Source organism: Danio aesculapii, chromosome 22 (genome assembly GCF_903798145.1).
Source record: "Danio aesculapii chromosome 22, fDanAes4.1, whole genome shotgun sequence".
NCBI classification, from domain to species: domain Eukaryota; kingdom Metazoa; phylum Chordata; class Actinopteri; order Cypriniformes; family Danionidae; genus Danio; species Danio aesculapii.
The window spans coordinates 20,607,313-20,629,477 of record NC_079456.1 but is presented as its reverse complement, the minus strand read 5'-3'; the positions used below and the strand labels follow the sequence as shown (position 1 = coordinate 20,629,477).

Here is a 22,165-nt window from a genome sequence, read left to right as displayed (position 1 = left end):
TCACACAAGCTAAAGTTAATGTAGTTAATTAGCATTTTTTCTTATCAGATAAAAAGTTTATCCCACTCAATTGTCCACACAAGTTTGTGTGCACGTTTTGAAAATGTGTGAACCAACCCTGATCAAACACACCTGAGTCAATTAATTAGGACCTGAAAAGCACTTGATAATTACAGGCAGGTGCGTTTTATATGGGTTGCTTGCAACTGAAATCTGCAGGAAGGTAGATCTCCAAAAAACAGGGTTGAGCAATCCTGATGTCGATTTCAGGTCTCAAACTCAATTGCTGGAGGGCTGCAGCTCTGCAGTTTTGCTTCAACCCTTTCAAACACAGATGATACAAATAATCTAGCTGTTTAAAAGTGACTTGAACACCTAAAGCTGCGGTCACACTGCACTTTTCTCCTCATAGAATTCCATTCATACACACGCAAATGTGTCAGACCGAAAGGCAAGCTCGTACGGCAAGTTTTGCAGTTCACTGCTTTGCAAAGTTCAAGCTTCGTGAACTCTGACCTGCGAAATCACATCACTTGATTGTGTGAGATCAATCGAGGATCAAAACATGAAGTCTCTGGACAGAAATTGAAAATATGGAGCAATCACTTGCATTTAAAAAAATGTCTAATCATCTTGTTTAATCCTGTGCCTTTTCGCTGCGCTGTACAACAGAATTTCGCATGCTGAGACTCGAGTGTCACCATAGCTTTATTTAGTTGCTTCAGATGTGTTTGATTAGGATTGCAGCAAAACTGTGCAGAGCTGTGGCCCTCCAGGAATTGAGTTTGAGACCCATGTAGATAAAAAATAGGTAGATGGAAAGACTCGTTTTGCAAAGAAACAACTTGCCATTGCACATAACTTCCTGTAGTCTTCTAGTATTGTTTTGGTAACCAAATACCATTTTCACTAAATCTAAAATAGTTTAGTTGAAACCATAGACTACGGATGCCCAAACTGAGTCCTGGAGGGCCGGTGTCCTGCATAGTTTAGTTCCAACCCCAATTAGACACACTCGAACCAGCTAATCAAGCTCTTTCTAGGTATACTTGAAACTTCCAGGCAGGTGTATTGAAGTATGGATTACATGTGCCCCTCCAGGAAAAAGTCTGGACACCATTGCCTTAGATCATATAACTTCCTCAAGTCTTGGGTTCTAGCCAGATCATTTGTAAAGTTATCCAAGCAATCTCTCACAGTACACTTATTTCTAAGTGTGAGGAGGAGAGTTTATTTTTAATACTCTAATTCATATTTATTATGTATTAGTAACAATATTGATCAATATTCTTTAATGGAACAGAATAAACTGCATATTTTAGAAGACACAATAGAAAGTACAATGGAGGAATACAATTACAGTACATTTAACAGGTTAAACAGCCTATATTAATTCCCTATTTTGTAGATTGCTATGAAAAAGCAGACATTGCATTCTGATTAATAGGTTTTACATTTTATTTTTTCAGAGTTACAAAAATGAGACTTCCAGTATTGCATTAACATGGAGGCTGACTTCTAACGTTTAATAAAATCACAGTAATTACAAAATATCAATTCGTTCTCAGTATATGCATATTTAAAAAAAGTACATTCTCCAATTCATTACATTCTTAAGTTAGCACAAATCATGAACTTTAAAATTACACTAGGAACTGAGAAATCCCACCATTAGCCTGTTGCTCCATAATACAAGGTTCCCATGCTTCTTGAAAGACATATGAATTCAAGGCCTACCTACAAACCCAACGCAAGACCTTGAAAGTGCTTGAATTTCTGGTGTGAGGTGAAGAGTAGGGGGGGGGGGGGGGGGGGTAAAGAACTGGGAACCAGGTAAGAAGATGGTTGCGCTATGGGTTCGATGGGCATGGGGAGTGAACCAAAAAAGGTGAGGAGCGGGGGCGGAATTCCGAGAGTTTTCCAGGAGACAGAGCAATATGGGAGGTGGGCGGGTGATGGGTCTGAAATACGGGAGACTCCCGGGAAAAACGGGAGTGTTGGCAGGTATGATTTGAATATTACCAGTGTTAATTTTAACAAATTGTATTAAAGCTTTGTTTGAACATGACTGTTTTTCATTACTATTATATTTTTAAAAGTAAATATTAAGTGTTATGGAAATGTTAAGCACAGTAAAAACTTATGGGGCTACATTAGCTGGGGTATGACGTTTATTGGTGCTTGATTTAAAATAATGGTGATTTAAGTCCTTGAATTTGTATTTCATGAGAGTGGGAACCCTGATAATAGGTGCCTTCGTAAGGCAAACGAGTCAGTTATTTAGTAGTACGAGTAAACCTTCAAGTTTGTTTATGGCCTCATGGCAAGATCAAAATTTTATTTTAGTGTTACTTAACTGAATACAATTTCTCAGTTCAATATATGATACATTAATTCTTCCTGGAAAGACATTTTTAAAAACATCTAAAAAGTGCTCTTAGTATAAAATCTTCATCTAGTGGAGTTTAAAATTTCATAATCTATCAAAATGAAGACCAATTTGGCATTTAGTACATATAGTTTGGTCATGCCTGGTCTCAATTTAATTCGGAAAGTGCCTTTCGTTAATGCTCAGGTTATTCTCGTGCCATTTTTCATACATGTGCAAGTTGAATTGTAGGTTTGATTATATATATATGAGGTTAATTATAGAGTCGTCAGACTTAAAAAGGTTCAAGTGCTTGAATACAAGCTTTAAGGTGTGTGCAGGTTGTAAACCTTAAATAAACCTACAATTAGTCCAAGTAGCAATGTAAAGCTGGAATGGCTTCATCGAGGCCCTTGCGCTTTCGTATGTCAGCCATAATATGAGCAGTTTTGGAGGTAGTTTCCAATGGGTCTCCAGGCATGATCTGCCAATGATCAAACAAGCACTGTGGAAAGGCCTGGCCAGATGTGTTGGCGCGAATGTAAGCTGTAAATCCTGCAGAAAACGAGACACCATTTACACCAACTTGAATCATTAACTGAAGACAAGCCAAGAATTTTCCTGCTTCACTCACCAAATGACTCACTGACAGGCAAGTAAGCCTTGAGCAAATAAATAGGAGTTCCCGTAACCTGGGACTCTGAAAACACAAATCCACGCCTCCTGACCAGTACAGCATAGATATCACCAATAACTGACTCTGGGCACTGTAGGCAGATTTCAAAAGTGTGGTACAATTAGAGATTGGCACTAAATACCAAAAGATCAATGAGCAGAGTTTTAATGAGACTACCTTCATACCTGCATCTCCACCAGGTATACCGGCTCACAAAGCCTTGGTTCAGCTGTAAGCTGACAGCCGTAAAGCACTCTGCGGGTTGCAACAATGATTTGACCTGGACCACGGTGAATGGTAGTAGAAGTCAGAGTTGCATCATGAATGTCAAAGCGAATACCTCGCATGTTCTCTGCGCACAAGACTCCCTAAAAGTCACAAAACACTTTAATAAAACAGAGCTGTGACTCAAACTAAAGCAAAAGGTATATAGTTAATCATAGAAGGACATCTTAATCCAATCAGAATTGAACATAACCAAATCAGTCTTTGCAATTTAGAATATTCCAGAAAGGTGTACAGATGCAAAACCTATCAAGGTGGCATTCACCTTAGAGAATCCAGAGGACACTCTAGATTATAGTGTTATGTTTTACTCTAAAGTTGTTGTAAAGCGAATATTATGCTTTTAAATCATACCTCTCTAGTGGCCCACTGAAAACCAGCAATCACACTGTCCTTGATCTCATTTAAGTATTGGACTCTCTTGGTCAAATCTACCAAGATGTTGGGCCCAATTCTCTCAGGGCCAAAGCACCAGATCTTACGAGCTTCAGTGACTTCCCACTTATAGTTTTCAGCAAGGTAACGGGCACGGGCATTCATGTCCTGGCTGGCAGTGACCTGACCCTTATCTATATCTACTGCAAGACCATCAGCCAGAGGAGAGGCCTTCATGAAGAGACGACTGTGCTTGTTTGGGGTCTTGGCAAGGCACATTTGTTTGGAGCCGTCACTGACTGTCTCTCTGTAGGAAGCAAATGTATCTGATTTCTGTAAAGAACAGCATGTTAGAGTACTGTAATAGTCAGTCTAATGTGTTGCACAATTGGACTAGCTATTGGTACCTTAAAGGGAATGCAGGCATGGTCCTCCTCAAGATCCTTGAGGCAAATCTCCAAGTGAAGCTCACCAGCTCCAGCAATGATATGCTCACCAGTATCCTCAATGATGCATTGCACCATGGGATCTGACTTGGCCAGATGCTTCAATCCTTCCACCAGTTTAGGAAGGTCAGCAGGGTCCATGGCCTCCACTGACACTCTCACCACAGGACTGACGCTGAACTTCATCACACGCATATTGTAGGCTTTTGTGAAAGTAGTGATGGTTCCGGTCTTCACCAAAAACTGATCCACACCTACCAGACCTACAATATTGCCACAGGGTACATCTTCAATGGGTTCAACGTAGCGACCCATCATCAGAATGGTCCTGAAAAACATGTAGGCAATTCACAAATAAATGGTTATTCACCTTACAACTTTATGAACAAGATATATATATATATAAAAAAAAAAAAAAACTGACCTTTGGATGGGTTTCAGGAAAAGATCCTCCTCTTTTCCAGGGGTGAAGTTTGGCCCCATAATGCGCACATTTAGGCCAGTGGAGACACAGCCAGAGAAGACACGACCAAAGGCATAAAAACAACCTTTGTCAGATGTCGGTACCATTTTAGAAATGTACATCATGAGAGGTCCTTTAGGGTCACAGTTCTTGATGCCTGAGAAAAGACAATAAATATTTAGGCATTTACTACAAGCACAATAAACTGAATACACTTACAGAACAAATAAGCAGTTCCTTGTTCCAATTTTCATACTCAAAAAGCAAAACATACCCATGGCAGCCTCATCATCTCCAGGTCCTTCATACAGGAGCTCACAGCGGTACTTCTGAGCAGTAACCGGTGAGGGCAGGTGGATGGTGATCATCTGAAGCAGAGCCTCTCCAGCCGGCATCCAGCAACGCATCACAGCCTTCAGCAGGAGTTTGCCCTCCTTCTCCTCGTCCTCCGCATCTAGTTTGATGCCCATCTTCTCAATCAGCTTTGCGGTTTCCTCCTTTTTGAAGTTCATGATGGCATCAAATACCTATATAGTGGGAAATATAAGATCTCAATGTAAAATCCATGTGCACATGGCAGTTAAATGAATATACTTTGTATTTTCCATATCAGATTGAAAATTCTCATCACAAGATATTCAGGTCAAAGTGAAGAATGTTTAAATCATCATCAATGGCTGGCATTAAAAGCAGAATTGTTGCTAGTTTACTCACTTTAAAGATGGGGTCCAGGACTAGATGAACAAAAGTCCTGCGAAGGTTCTTGCCTTCTGGTGATGTCACAGACTTGCTGAACATGCCAGTAGTACAGTCAAAGTAGCTGCAAACAATGGACATAACATGTTACATACAGAAATGCAACATTAGATTCATTCTGTTGTGTGGGAACATCCTCTCACCTGTCGCCCCAAAGCTTCTTCATCATGTCCTCCACCTTCTTGATGTACTCTTCGAGTCCCAGCTGAGCTTCACCTTTGGCAGCGAACTTATTCACATAGATCTCAGCAAACTGCTTCAAAGTAAAGGCCCATCCATGCAGTCCAGATCCGAAGGCAAGATTACCAACAACAGGATCAATCTAAGAGCGTGATGTTAAAAAACATTCACAATAAATATCAATAAAATAAACCCAGAGATAACACAGAAAACATAAATGGCCCAACACGGGAGCCTTGAGGCACTTACCATAATGTTGCCCATAGGGCCTTTCTCATCCTCGGCATAAGTGGAGATGGTCACGTTGACTTTCTCAACAATGCGCTGAAAGATCTGGTACAGCTCCTCAGGGCCCAATTGTAGTTCTAGGAAAGCTCGATCCATTTTGTTAATCATCAAAACTGGTTTGATCCTCTCACCTATGGCCTGTCTGAGCACTGTCTCCGTCTGGATGCACACACCTGCTGATCAGCAATTTGACATTTTAATAAGCTTCCCAGAAAACTATAGATCAAGTTACAGAATACAGGTAAAGCATGACCATCAAACCCATATCAAGGAAGTCTTTGATTAATAAAACGGTCATTTAAAAATCACAACCGCTATTTCCGCACATACCTGACACACAATCCACCACCAGCAATGCTCCATCTGTGACACGCAGTGCAGCAGTAACTTCTGAAGAGAAGTCAACATGTCCAGGGGAGTCAATCAGGTTGAGGAGGAAGCCGGAGCCATCTTTGCACTCTTTAATGAAGGCCAAATCCTTATCAGCAAGCTCATAGAACATGGAGATAGCACTGTGTGGTGAAAGTCCATTCATTAAAATGTTTGTGGGCTTGAGGTTTATATTTCAGTGTTGCAATATAAAATTCATCTTGAGACCCATTCAGGCTATGTAATTTTAAGTTATGATAGTCACACTGTCAGATTATGCAAACTTGTCTAGATAAAATCTTGATGTGTTGTGGGTACCCAATACGGCAGACTACACGTTCGTTCACATGTCAATCGTCGCATGAAGTCTATGAAGTGTTTCCCACAGACAGCTATTTACCAATACATAGATTTGCTTTCTGAACAAAGACTGTAGAGTAGATACATTTTGTGGCAGAAAGAGCTGCTTTTGGAGCTGCAGAAGCAGATTTCAAGCGATGGCTGTAAATAAATCAGCGATGCGCTCACAAACGTTAATGTTACTTCAAATCAAACTGACTAGGAAACTTCCGGCAGATAGCTGGTTACCTTTAAAGATATGTTCATATATTAAAAAAAAAAAAAAAAAAAAAAAAAAAAGAAACCCGCAAAGAATGAGAAGATAAGTTTACATGCTAATTCCAAACCTCTCTAAAAAATTAGGGCTGTGCGATATGACGATATATATCGTAAGGCCACAATATAAATTTCATATTATGCTTTATTTCATGGTGTTGCAAAATACATGCTTTACAGTAATCAGGGCTCAGTACAGTAGTCAGTTCTGACTCGTAACTAAAGTTTATAGTTTGTTCCTGACCATTTTTTCAATATGCGCACAAATTTGATCTTGTAATAGAAAAGCAGCTCAGGGGCAACAGTTTTCCCACAGAGATCTGTTCTCCTCCTGCTGATGCAAACTACTGTGTGTGGAAACATAACTGGTGCAGTCTATTTCGTTGGTCATGGAATTGACAAAAGCGAAGCTTGTGCACCTAAAATTCTGCTGCTTTCAAAAGCTCGATATATATATATATATATATATATATATATATATATATATATATATATATATATATATATATATATATATATATATATATATATATATATATATATATATATATATATATATATATATATATAAAAAAAATAAAATTCCATCTTTGTAAACAGCAGTGGTAACCATGTTCACTTTAACAAATTATTAAAAAGATTATAAATATTCAAATCAAACAACATCTCACCACGCATGCATATATATATATATATATATATATATATATATATATATATATATATATATATATATATATATATATATATATATATATATATATATATATATATATATATATATATATATATATATATATATATATATATAAAAACTTAATGCAAATTTCTAATCAGCCAACCTCATGGCAGCAACTCAATGCATTTAGGCATGTATAGATGGTCAAGACGATCTGCTACAATTCAAAGAGCGTGGCATGTTGTTGGTGCCAGACGGCCTGGTCGGAGTATTTTAGAAACTAATCTTCTGGGATTTTAACACACAACCATCTCTAGGGTTTACAGAGAATGGTCTGAAAAAGAGAAAATATCCAGTGAGGCAGTTCTGTGGGCAAAAATCCCTTGTTGATGACAGAGGTCAAAGGAGAATGGCCAGACTGGTTCAAGCTCTGAACGCACAACACAAACCTTGAGGCAGATGGGCTACAGCAGCAGCAGAAGACCTCACCGGGTATCAATGGTTCAGGCTGGTGGTGTAACAGTGAGAGGGATATTTTCTTGGCACACTTTGGGCCTATTAGTACCAATTGAGCATTGCATCAATGCCACAGCCTACCTGAGTATTGTTGCTAACCATGTCCATCCATTTACTTCATGGATGTGGAGCCGACAAATCTGAAGCAACTGCATGATGCTACCATGTCAATATGGACCAAAATCACAGAGGAATATTTCCAGTACCTTGTTGAATCTTTGCCACGAAGGAATAAAGGCAATTCAGAAGTCAAAAGGGGGTTAAGCCTGGTACTAGTAAGGTGTACTTAATAAAGTGGCTGGTGAGGCACTGTTAAACACTATATGGCTTGTTTTGACAATTTAAAATGTGGCTAACAAATAAATTTAAAACTCTGTATTAATATTAACTGATTGAATCTATAGTGATGTATATTGTTGATGTCATATCGCCCAGCCCCATCCGAGAACATCATGGAGTGGTTTGTTAGTTTAGATGCTAATTCCAGTACTCACCGGGCTGAAGCCTTGACAGGATGATGTCGTGAAGCGTCGCAGACATGGCATCGGTTGTCGTGCACTACGACACACTACACGAGAAGAAATTATTGAATCTCGCATTTATAGAGCCAATTTGTCGTTTACGAATCCCCACAACACTTTGCCAAGCAAATTAGGCCAAAATCTGAGAAAAATGTAGTAGTCTGACCTTAATACTCACGTTGACTTAATGGTGATGCAACGTTCCTGCTCATCATGCCTTGTATCCATAAAACGGGTTTCTCCAGCACGAGCTGAGCTGACGATACCGGCTTTTGACACCAGCCAATCAGTCAAAGTGGATTTGCCGTGATCAAAGGTCCTATTACAGACACATTACGGATGTTGGACTTCTTGTCCATGATGGCACGGATCTGGTCTACTTTGAAGTTCTCCTAAAGAAATAAAATTAAGAGAAATTTGAAAGGGGGCATATAAGTAGTTTTAAAATATGCTACTTAGTATCCTTATAGTCATTACTTTAAAAAAGAAAAAAAAACCTTTCAACTTGGTAGTTTTATTTATTCATTTATGTTAAAAGCTGATGTCCATTGACATTCATAGCAGAGACTTTAGTAAAGCACAAGTGGAGGGTAAGATAGATGTGAAGTTGGTTTTATATTCACACATTCGTTTAGTGACAACTTGTGACACACCCTATATTGTTATCCATAATAGTTTAAATATTAGATCTGAAATAACATGCAAGTATGACTTGAAAACAACAATAGCACTATTTCTATGACTGTACACAATGCTGCATGCCCCTCAATGAGGGCAAGTAAATCATGCCAATTTTCATTTATTTGAATTACACCTTTTATAATAAAGACAATACACTCTATTCAACACCATGATGACTGCCAATCGATCAGCCTGGACGTACTACTAAATGCAGAATCGCAGAGGTTCATATCTTGCCAATTTCTGGCATTTTATCCATAGGTTATAACCATGACAACAAATGATAAACACCTTCACATTAACCCTGTAACTGGCTGCTCAACCAAATGGTTGACCATATTTTGACTGACTATATCTTATTGGGAGGAGCTCCTAACTTAACCCGATTGAGCCACCTCTACCGTCTGGTTAAAGCAGGCATGTCCAAGCTCGGTCCTGGAGGGCCGGTGTCCTGCAAAGTTTAGTTCCAACCCCAATCAGACACACCTGGGCTAGCTAATCAAGCACTTACTAGGCTTTCTAGAAACATCCGTGCAGGTGTGTTGAGGCAAGTTGGAGCTAAAATCTGCAGGACACCGGCCCTCCAGGACCGAGTTTGGACACCCCTGGGTTAAAGTATGTTATGCCAAAAAAAAAAAAAAAATACACTAGTTGTGGATCAATAGCACTCATCACAGCATTGCTTCTACCATTGAAGTCAAAAACGAGGAAATCACTCCTGACATGTGAACTGTTTTTGGTGAAAATTTGCAAGGTAAGCGTATATTATATATATATTATATATATATATATATATATATATATATATATATATATATATATATATATATATTTTTTTTTACATATTACCCTCTAAGAGTCTTAACTTTGCAAACTTGTTACATGATGCCATAACATGCTCAATCAAATGGTTGATCTGTCACTTTATTGTAAACATAGAAAAGCAAAACTAATATTTCCATATCAATTTCAGTAGTCTAAATGGACTTTTTGCTGAGAGTTAACTTTTGATCATTCACAGAATATACAGGACACAGCTTGTTATTTATTCATGAATATACAAAGATAATTTTTAAGTATATATATATATATATATATATATATATATATATATATATATATATATATATATATATATATATATATAAACAAACACTTTTTGGAGTATTTTGAGTAAATATAATGATTTCTTTGATTAAAGTTGTGATTTTCACACATTAGCTCAGCGTAATGAGGCCTGTTCCAATAAAACAAATCATGTGTTTTGATTATCATTTACTGATTACTACAACATTAACTGAGAATATGCATTTTTAAATATTTTCCAAAGAACTGGTGAAGTTTTGAACATGAAAATTAAGCTCTAAAAACACCAAGCTGAGAATAAATACAGCTGACAAGACTACAGTACTCTTACGATAGCTGCTACACGCTAATGTTAAGCTAATATCGGATTAAAATATCAGCAGGCAAAACTCTTAAACATTCTCAAAAAAAAAAACTTTTAAAGACAAAAGTTTATTCAAACGAGTCACTTCTGAAATAGCCTGTACGGCACTCTCGTTATAAAGTCTATTTTAACCACTCTAAACGCTTAAATCGCAACAAAATGTCTAATTGTATACGGTTAATAACGCTTACAATAAATAGTTTCATAAATCGCCTTACCATTTTGCCTGATGTTTTTGGATTCGTTTAACAGCGAATCCACTTTCACGCCACCTTCCACGGCGGAACACAGGCTAAAAAGAGACCGATGACGTCTGCGCTCATGAATATATATACCAAGCGCGCACTCTACGTTTTGTGCGTAATGACGTCGGGGCATTGTTCACGTTTAAAGGTGAAAAATTTGTCGATTAACCTCTGAAAGAAAGGTCTGTCTTTTAAAAAATGAACTCACGTTGACGGTGAAATCTACAGAGAGTTCAAAGTAATATATGCATTTTAAAAATGTTACTTTTCCGCCAGCAGGTGGCGCCTCATCCCTAAAATCACGACGCCTTTGTAATTTCTGTGAAGTCTTGCAGTTATTACCTGTTTTAGGTTTGACACTATCAATCACTTGTTGATTTTTTTCAGTGTAGTTGTGATACAGAATGGAATTGTGGGTAGAGGAGGTATGGATGCTAAATGGGAAATATATTTGACAGATCACACAGTAAGTACTGCGTTTTGTACTGACTGAAACTGTTTTGTTGTTACTCCACGTCACTCTTTTACAAGGTTTTACTGAAGAAAAATATGGTTATTGTAACTTAGTTAGCCTTCAATTGTAGCTATGGTAATTACGTATTAATTAAGGTTTTCCACAATTACATATGGTTTTTATAACTGTTATATAGCCTACAATAGATGGACTAAAAGAGCTGAGTTATCATAAAACGTTGTTTCTGTTTTATTTATTCATTCATTTTATTTTTAAAATGTGGTGTATTGGGATAAAGTGTGCTTGTAACGATCTGGGTGTTGGTCTGGCAATTCATTCCCAGATAGCAAAGAATTCTGGACCAGATTTGGCATAAAGCTGGCACAGCAGGCATTCATCTGGCTCTGGCATACAGTCCAAACACAGCCCAGGTTTGGCAGTGGTGGCACCGTCTTTAAGGCAGCACGCAAGACATGGGCCAGATGTCTTGGCCCAGATGCTAAACGTTGATATGTGGGCAACGTATGTTTGGCCTATCTTGACCCACTTTAAAATGCATTTAAATGATTTTTTGAGTGAAGAAATATTTTGATGCACAAAGTCATTTCCATCTTCCTGTTTGCATCTTCTAATGCCTTCATTTTAATCCAGGAAACAAGATTTATTAATGTATTGTTTCCTGTATGTTGCAAAATAACACAATTTAACCAATATTACATATATTTTAACCAAATTATTATTGTGCGAATTATATTATTATTAACCATTACTAACCATTACCATTATTAACACGCCTAAAGAGCAATGCTTCATAGGTTTGTCAATTTCATTGCAGTCATGACACACCAAATATGGCTTCCAGACAATGTCCAAACATGTTCAGGTTGAATTATGGGTTATTAACTTGGCTAAGACTAGGCCCAGATATAGTCCAAGTTTGGCCCTTAAATAGAAGCCAGACTTCGTCCAGTCATGTACCGTAATTCACGCAGCATGTGGGCCAAGCAAAAGCTGATTGTGTGGGCCAGATCTAGGCCAAAGAAATTTGCTATGTGGGTTGGTTCTTGACATCTATTTAAGCCATGTGATGTATTGTTGTGATAACGCTGTTGATATACCTAGTAAAGTAAAGCACGCTTGATGGCATTTCTTGGTGTTTGCGTCGTAAATACACAACAAACTGGCGACGAGGAGAATTGCGTTGAGATGGCCCAAAATCGGAAGATTGGATGAGTATAAAGCAGAAAATGTGTCCTGGCTAGCATATATTGAGTGAGTGGAATTATTAATGATTGCTAATGATGTGGATGATACAAAGCAATTGGTCAAATTGCTAAGTACTGTTGGTGCTTCCACTTATGGGCTATTGCAAATTTGGTTCAACCTTTAAAGCCGAAGGATAAGACATTTATAGAAATTGTTAAGATTCTGCAAAGCACACTTTGAACCCAAACCGCTAATAATAGCTGAATGCCTCCAATTTCAGCACTGTATACAAAAGCTTCATAAAGCTTAGTATGTTGCCGAATTCAAACAACTTGGTGCAAGTTTGGAGACATAAGACCAGTTTATGATAAGATTACTGTCTATTTGGATCAAACATTGTAAGAAATGAAAACTCACTGACAGTTATAGAATTTTCATTCATTCATTCATTTTGCTTCAGCTTAGTCCCTTATTTATTAGGGGTCGCCACAGCGGAAAGAACCATTCCAGCATATGTTCTGCGCAGCGGAAACACCCATACACTCTCTCACATTTACACACGCACTCATACACTACGGCCAATTTAGTTTATTCAATTCACCTATAGCGCATGTCTTTGGGACTGTGGGGGAAACCGGAGCACCCGGAGGAAACCAACGCAAACACAGTGAGAACATGCACAGAAATGCTATCTAACCCAGCCGGGACTCGAACCAGCAACCTTCTTGCTGTGAGGCGACAGTGCTAACCACTAAGCCACCGTGCCGCCTAGTCATGGAATTCTAAAAAAAGTGTGAAAACTTAAAATGTAAACAATGAAAAGAAAAAGCTTTGTATGAAAATATATCCAAATGCCTGTAAATACCAAGGATAACTATACTAGTATCCGGCTATGATCTTTTATAAACTACAAGAATGCATTTTTGTGAAAAAGGTGACATCATGTGCATGTGCTTTATAGGCATTGATTGGCTGTGAACGTTTTATCAATGACCAGATGGACAAAAATGTCTGAATGTAAATCCAACCATATCATTTTTCAGAGTGTTTATGTTACAGTCATGGTATAGATTTAGCAATTCTTTTGGACAATTTAATCATCTTAGAAATACTTGCACATTGCCATAAATATTTACATTAGACGTCACCTATGCTATTGTAGTTTATTGGAACGAATGCGTCAATAGAGCCGCATGAATGTAGGACCAAGGTGCACTGGCCATCTAGAGCCTGAGATCCACATATATGCATATGTCCATGATCGGGAGTTTTTCTTGTGGTCACTATGCAAATATTTTTTTCAATTACGAAAATTATAATTTTACATCACTTTTCTATGTTGATGGATAAGTGAGTGCACAGACATTGTCGACAAAGAGCATGCGTTTGTGTGCATGGAAATGTATTATTTTCCTTCCCTGTTAAATTTGATCTAATCCATGTCCTGAAGCACACCCCCTCTCCTGCTTTCACTTCTCATTCTAACGGAGGGAGTGATTCGTTAGTAAATGAATCCCCGTTATGAACGACTCGTTCACGTAGCCTTCAATATTTTATTCAACAAAACTAGCATAAGCCTAGTATTTAGTGCGAGTTGGTGCTACTTTGCTTATGGTCAGGGCAGTAAGAGACTGTATTATCAACAGTAACGTAACTTATTGAGCACAGAAGTTTGTAACATACAAAAACGTAAAAACGAAATCTGATTTATGGAATGTTCTGCCTGTACGCAGCGCCAAAGTCCAGCATTTTCACATTGGCTTTGTGGTAGACTAGTGCGGTTGAATGACATTTGTCCTGGGAGCACTGTACAAATGTGGCGGCGCTACTGACGAATGCTCAGGGTCCGTATGCGATATCTAGTATATATATATCTATGGCATATTGCACTCCTTTCACATTTTAAGGGATAGTTCTCCCAAAAATAAAAACCTGTCATAATTTACTAACCCTTTCACTTGTCACAAACCTGTTTGAGTTTCTTTATTCTGGTGAACACAAAAGAAGATATTTTGAGAAATGTTGGAAACTGGTAGCTATTGACATCCATAGTATTTTATTTAATTATTATAACATTTTTCAAAATATCTTCTTTTGTGTTCAACAGAAAGAAAATATATTATGAGTACATTTTTAAATGAGCACGTTTAATATTCTTGAATATATTGTTTGTTCTATCACTTTAAAATGACTAACGCGGATGCAAGATTCATATTGAGTGGCAGCCATATAACTAATCCTACAAGCATTAAATCTGCTAGATAAACAATATGTTAGACTTTGACTGAATATGTGATTCAGCATGGTTTGGCAAGGGACAAGCATTTGATTTGAAGCCAAAGGCACAAGAGCAGCCTGATGCATGCTCTCAAATATAATGACAGATTTTGCACTTCAGAGGGGGAATGTTTCATTTCTAAACACTTAGTGCTCTATTTCTGTTTGTCTTGCAGGCTTTTCTCAACAGGTTACAGGCGATGTACATCCAGATGGCTACGGCGCCCACGCGGACTGCATGTAAAGTGGAGAACAGTGGTACACAAAGGTGTTTGTGCTCTCTACACTACAATGTACGGCGGGGAAAAAAACGAAGTCAAGGTCACGAGGTCATTGAAAACAACTATTCTGAACCGAACCGAGAACAGACGGTTTGTGACAGTGACACAATTGGACACCATCAGTCTGTCTAGCGATGAAATCAAACTGACAGAAAAGAGCAACTTGGTCAGGCGCATGAGCCTTCAAACCTCTGTCTGAGTGGCAAGAAAGTATCAGTCAATAAATGAATTGAACTGAAAAATATATATATATTTTTTTTCCAGTCTGTGCATTCAAGGCATGTTGGCTGCTGTCGCTTGAGCTTAGTTAAGTACTTTTCAGTGCCACTGGGTATATAAGTGCTGTCGTGCTCCACTTTAAAAAGTGGTTGGATTTTTGACAGTAAACGACTATAGATGTGCTACAGAAAAAAAAAAAAAACTTGGTTAATGGTAAGTTCCATACTGTGAAAAAACTGAAGATTTCATGCAATATTATAGTAAATATGAATATAAACCTTTTTTTCTAATCTTGAAAATGTAAACCTTAAATAATCTTATAATATCAAGTAGCAAACAAAGTACATTCAATTGTGTTTTTTATTGTCATATACAATATACTGTGCAGTTATGTTTTGTACTTGTGTGTATGACACATTGCACATTTTATTAATACTTACTTGTGTTTGTCAGTTTAGTATAAAGGTAAAAAAACAGTTTTAGTCATTAAGTTTTGAGTCACAGTTTTAACTTCATGTTCTATCTGTAAAATCTAAAATGTTGCTTGGCATGGGCTGGTATGGGATTCTGACAGTATGATAATCTTTGATAAAAAATATGGTTTCACAGTATTGTGATTACTGCTCTAAAATATGTTTTTTTTTTTTAAATGTCTAGGTAAAAACCAATAATTTTCCACATTGAACACAATATATTTTATTTTGAGAAACATTTCAAATATTTTGGAGCAGTAAACATGTAAGGCTGAATAATTCAAATTATTCTTCTTGTAGACTTCTGCTGTCTTTATTCGTTTCAAAAACACTGACTTCTTCACAATTTTAAATAGCATCTTTGGATATCTTTTCTGCTTTATTGTCCTAAAAATAAAAACAAAAAATCTTACATGTATTGTAGGAATGGTATAGCAGAACATTTTGGCGGTTTTATATCCTTGACATTTCCACAACACGTATACCTTAAAAACTGTTTTTTAGTCCCATGCCTAAATGTTGCTAATGCATATTAGAGGTAATTGTCTAGAAACCGCTGCTGCTAGTATTTATAATAAATGTCTATATTTTTATGATTAAATAGCATTTTGTCCATCACCCAAACTAAAGTCACAGGTAAGGGTCTGGTAGTCAACAATTGCAGTGGATTATTGTTCATCAAATTTGTCTGTTGTAAAACTATTGAATAACATCTATTCTTGTTTTAAGACAAATAAAAATGTTTTTTGATCTACTTCAAATGCTAACTACTGTATTAAAAATAAAACCAAAGAACAAACTGAAATTATGTAATTTAACTTTCCTTTTGGACAAAACAAAGTTTGCTTTGAGTTCTTTCTGTCCGTTTGAAACAGCTCACCAAAGCTAACTTTTGTGGGAATTCCTTTTGGCTCCTAAACGATACCTGCCAACACTCCCGTTTTACCTGAGAGCTTCCCGTATTTCTGACACATCTCCCGCCACCCTCCCGTTTTGTTATTTCTCCTGGAAAATACCCGTAATTTCACTCCACCAACCCCCAACACCCCATCCCCAGTTCTTAAGCTTTTTGGTACAGTCTGGATCACCCCCGGGTCGCTGACTTTGGTATAGTATGCGATCGCAGCAGCCGCCCAAAACCCGGTGCATATGTAATGGAGGCCAGCTAGTAAGTGCTGTGCAAGTTAAACTCACTCCTCTGACCTCTAAAGGTGCTCTAGCTACAGACGCTAGAGGCCATGGTCTTTAGACTCCTTGGTAGAGCAACCGACTCCCATGCGGAGGGTTGCCAGTTCGATACCAGCTCGGAGCGGGTTGGGTGGTGTAGGACCGGTGAGGTTTCATTGGTGCCATGACCTGGATGGGTGTGAGATTTAGGGGGGTGAGTGTAACGGAGGCCAGCTAGTAAGTGCTGTGCAGGTAAACCTCACTCCCCTGACCTCTAAAGGTGCTCTAGCGACAGACGCTAGAGTCAATGATCTTTAGCCTCCTTGGTAGAGCAACTGAATCCCATGCGGAGGGTCGCCGGTTCAATACCTGCTCAGAGCGGGTTGGGTGGTGTAGGACCAGCGGGGTTACACATAATACAGTTACGTACCCTGTTCTCAACTGTGTTATTCACACACCTCACCCCTGACACCAAGTCACCCCCCATATAAAGAATGAAAAATAACTTGAAGTATACTGAGGCCTGTAGTCATAAAGCTCTGCAGTGGCAAGGCAGCAAGGTATGGATGAGATCCACCCTGAGATCCACATCTCTGGATGTGGTGGGGTTGTTTTGGTTGACACGCCTCTACAAAATCGCATGGGCATTGAGGATGATGGCTGGGAAATTAGGGTGGTGGTCTCCATTTTTAAGAAAGGCATGTTCCAACTACACATGGATTACACTCCGCAGCCTCCCTAGAAAGGCCTATGCCAGGCTATTAAAGAGGAGAATCTGGCTGATAGTTGAACTTTAGGAGGAACAATTTAGTTTTTGTCCAGGACTTACACTGGACCAGCTCTATATCCTCTCTAGGGTGCTTGAGAGCTTCTGAGAGTTCCCTTGACCAGCCCACATGTGCCTCATTGACTAGGCATTCAATCGTGTCCCTCATGACATTCTGTGGCAGGTGCTTTGTAAATATGTGGTATAAGACTCTCTGTTAAGGGCTGTCTGGTCTCTGTATGACCAATAAGGCAATAAGGCAGACTTGATCCCTGTACACGCTGAGGAGTGTGGCAAGAATGAGAATCAGCACCTCCAAGTCCAAGGTCAACCAAAAAAAGGAGGCTTGCCATTTCCAGGTTAGAGGAAAGTCCTGGCCCAAGATTAGGAGTAAGCATGTTAGGGTTTTGCTCAAGTAGTGTTTTCAAGTTTCTTGGGGCTTTGTTTGTGACTAAGAGAAGGATGGAATGGCAAAGTTTTTTTTCCTGCTGAGTCTGCTGCACCCGAGACATCAAGGGATGCTTCCCTCTTGGGATTAAATAACAATATTAAAGTGTGACTTTTTAATCTTGGAAAAAAACCCTCAAAATTATTACATAATTGATCAAAGTTGTGAGTTGTGATGTCTATACACTTAAAATTTTATTGAAATCTTGGAATCTAAATTCCGACTCATTCTCTAAATTGAGATTATTTCCAACATAGCAATTGTGAATTTGCAGGCCTTTCAAATCTCCGCTTATATCTGTCAATAAATATCAAAATTCTCAAAAGAAGACTGAAAATGTGAAAATGAAAGAGGTGTCTCAGAAGAAGGCAGTCTGTGGAGACTACAGTGTTCAGTTGTGCAATCCTAAAACTCCACAATTATAATAACGCTGAGAACGGACTCATGTTCTTGTGGACACCGTTCTTGCCAAGTTACCTCGGAAGAACGAACAGGCTTTTACCCTCTGATGACACGTACAAAGAGAGAATGTCAATCAAAGTGTTTCTGCAGACTGTTTTAATCAAGTGTGATTATAACGAATATAATTGATTAATTTGTATCATTATTGGCTGAATATATTCACACAGTGTTGCCACACAACTGTATTTAAACCCCTTATAAAAGTGATTTTTGCATAATAGGTCCCCTTTAAAGCAAAAGAGGGAGAAAGCATCCAGGATAACGATCTGTCCTTGAGTTTTCCTTCAAATATTCCCTGAAATTGAAACTCCATGTTGGAATTCCTGCCTTCTAATTATGTCTCTAGTGGAGCAGTACGTGATTGCTTTGTAAAACGGCAGCTGATGCTTTGAACCGTGTGCCTGACGCTGCTAACTTTGATGGTGAGTAAGCACAGTGGACTTATCTAAATCCAGCGGTGCCATTAATGCCTGTTTAAAGTTTCCCTGCATACAAATGACAGCACAATGTAATGGATGACTGAAACCGCGCTTGCTTACGAACAGTAAGCAAAGAAACGGCTTCAGTAAATTTCAACAAAGTCAGGTTGGTGCAAGATAGATTCCTTTGAGAATGAGAAAATATTTTTCTAAAGCTCAGCCCACACAATAGATGATTCATCTGTAAATCACGGTAGCTTTAAAGTTGGACGGAACTGTTCAGCCTCAAAGTTTTATGTGGCAAGTGATGAAAAGGTCTTAATATAAGAATAGATGGTGATGTTTTTCTTGAAGAGGAGATACAATGTGCCCTATAAGATGATAGATTCCTGCTTCATTTAAAACAGCGTTTGGCGCCAAGAGCAGGATGCGAACGTCTGTATAGTTCTGAAATAAATACAGTGAAGTCATATGTTACAGTGAAGTCTGGTAAACACCGTAATGTAATGACACTGTAATGGATAAACTTTAGTTTAATAATTACACTGAAATCAATCTGAAAAGGTGCTTTGACATCTGTGGTTCGGTTCATTTGGTCCAGATCAAGGGCAACAAATGATACATTTTAACATTTTTCTGCCGTTTTTAGGTACTTGTCACACAAGACTGATTGCTTTGGGTGAACCAGTTGAAACGAACTTTTCGATTGGTCAGAATTAACGTGCAGGAAAATGCCAATGGAACTCCTGCAAGTAAACAAACCAGCAGACACAAAATATCGCTTTTTACTATGGAGGGACGACTGCGTTGGCTGATTGTATCCCTGATCATAGTATACTATATAGTTTGTATACATCACTTTAGACAAATTATACATTTCGAGAATGAAGTGCGGCTGGCCGCTGGAAAATGTTTTAATGTATTACAAACGGCGAAGGCGCATCGCAAGTCACTTCAGGAGGAGGCGTAAATTAATTTAGCTAAACTGCGACATGGTCATCTTCCAGAAATATTACCAATGATTCATCAGGTAATGTTTTTCCTGCTCTCTCTCTGTTTAAAATTGCTGGTAAAGCACTGTCAACAAATATTTTTCCTCCACAGCCCATAAGATGGGACAGCGCATCGGACTACAGCAGTTGGACTAGTCCAAAAAGGCGCAGTACTTTTTGCAGTTGGCTCCTCTTCAAGGAGGTCTCGATACACTTTTTTGGTACACTTTTGGTATGCATTCGAATGCGATTACTATATTTACACCTGCCCAAACGAACCGCACCAAGAGGGAAAACGAACTCTAGTGTGATTCAGCCAGTGTTACCAACTATTTTCAAAGAAAAGGCGCTATGCTCTGCCCGAAAAGTTGCTATCTTACGTCATACATCAATTTGCATCTTACTGATGCCATCACGTCCAGCCATTTCCGTTTAACAGCCTATGGTTAATAAAGGGGTATTTATATTAGCACTATGCTTTATGTATGCAAGTCAATTTGACAGATTTTATTGCTTTTTGAATACAGTATATCAGTTTAGATGTGTAGTGAATTTGCAGTAATCTCTCAGACATAATAAACTCAGACAAGTCCTAAAACTGTCACTAAAATATCTGTGATTGTGAACAAGAAAAGAATAAACGGCCAAATTAAATTGTTAAATTTAAGACATAGGAGAGGCAGATCACTTTGACTGTACAAGCGAAATACTCATCGTGCTAAATCATTAGCCATCGGTACGCAGAGGGGTGATCTGCAGGTGGGAGAGACTGCTTTACTAGGACTGGGCCGCCTGTCAGGGCTCTAAGGTGGGGGAGGGGCCGACGGCATCACCCACAGCTTGTTGAGAAGAGTAGGAATGGTAATATGGACACATAAGTCTAAAAATCTCCAGTAACACAAAAAAGTCGCTGGTCGCTTTTTAAAAATTTGTCCTTAAAGGGGTCTGAAAAGTCGCTAAGTTAGCTACACTGGATTCAACCGAACTAAATAAGGCAGGTGTGAAAACACCCTAAATCAAACCGAATCAGTCTGATGCTAAAATTATACACTATTGGTAAAAATCTAATTTTTGTTAACTTAAATAATAAAACAATCACGATAATTAAAAACAAATACTAAACTAAGTTTGGTAGATAGTGCTTTTACAGCAAAACACATCAGTCAAAACAACAAAAACAATTTTCTATTTAAGCATAAAACGTGTTCTAACTTCTAACCAAAAAAAGTAATATTGGCATATTTAATTGCCTATACATGATCTTTTATATGAAAAAGATTGTCTGAATTGTGACTACTTTTCGTTGCATTTGTATATGGTTTTGGATTCAGTGTCTGTTCAAAAAAAGGTAAGTGTTATTGCAAGCTGTGCAAACACTAAACTTTGCTCTGGTGTACACTAAATGTGATCTGATAACTCTGGTAAACGAGAATTACTAAATCTGAAACTAAGTATTTGTAAAAAGTAAAACTAAAACTAATGAACTAAAACTAAACTGAAATGTACAGCAAATTTTCAAATGATATCAAAATAAAAGCTCATTTTAATGTGCAAAACTATTTTAACCTTAATATGAAGTCAGAGTAATGTAAAAATATATTACAATAAAAATGACTCAAAGCTCAGATGTTAAGAACAGGATACAAACAATATGCTTTTAAAAGTAGTAAAAAGACAAATAAAAATGATTTCACAACATTTATTTTAAAATGAATCATCATCATTATTTCAATATTCATTGTTGCATTGTCATCAGCATTATCAAAACTGTGTAAAGGTCAAATTACCTCAGACAGAAAAGGAAAATATGACCTTTGAACTATGGATTAGGTGTTGTCCCATAACAAACACCTGTATCCCTTATTTGGAAGTGCACTGAATCGTTGTTGAAGTGACTTTGAGGGTAGATTTTCCTCAGGCTAAGAGGAGAAATGGCATAGACTGTCAGAATAAAATCTGCAAAAATTATACCTTGTTCTAGCTGTGTTCAAACAAAAAAGTTTCCGCCATCATTTTTTGATTTTCAGGGTACTCTTTTAATGCACTTAACCTCATCTGACTTGAGTCTCACTACTAAAGTCGACAATC

General features: G+C 38.0%; 1 protein-coding gene and 1 non-coding gene across 2 annotated transcripts; both read right to left on the bottom strand.

Annotated features, from left to right (window-relative positions):
• Window positions 1–1,444: 1,444 nt before the first annotated feature.
• eef2a.1 (eukaryotic translation elongation factor 2a, tandem duplicate 1) lies at window positions 1,445–8,923 on the bottom strand. The gene is given in 13 exon segments (XM_056447775.1): window positions 1,445–2,923; window positions 3,003–3,135; window positions 3,230–3,412; window positions 3,684–4,037; window positions 4,112–4,478; window positions 4,575–4,770; window positions 4,888–5,140; window positions 5,328–5,433; window positions 5,513–5,691; window positions 5,799–6,010; window positions 6,168–6,349; window positions 8,716–8,854; window positions 8,857–8,923. Coding segments are annotated over 13 exon segments (2,532 nt in total). The 5' UTR covers window positions 8,897–8,923; the 3' UTR covers window positions 1,445–2,735.
• Window positions 5,221–5,288, bottom strand: LOC130216731 (small nucleolar RNA SNORD37). Its single transcript, XR_008835825.1, has one exon. It is a non-coding gene; the product is annotated as a small nucleolar RNA SNORD37 (small nucleolar RNA).
• Window positions 8,924–22,165: the final 13,242 nt, after the last annotated feature.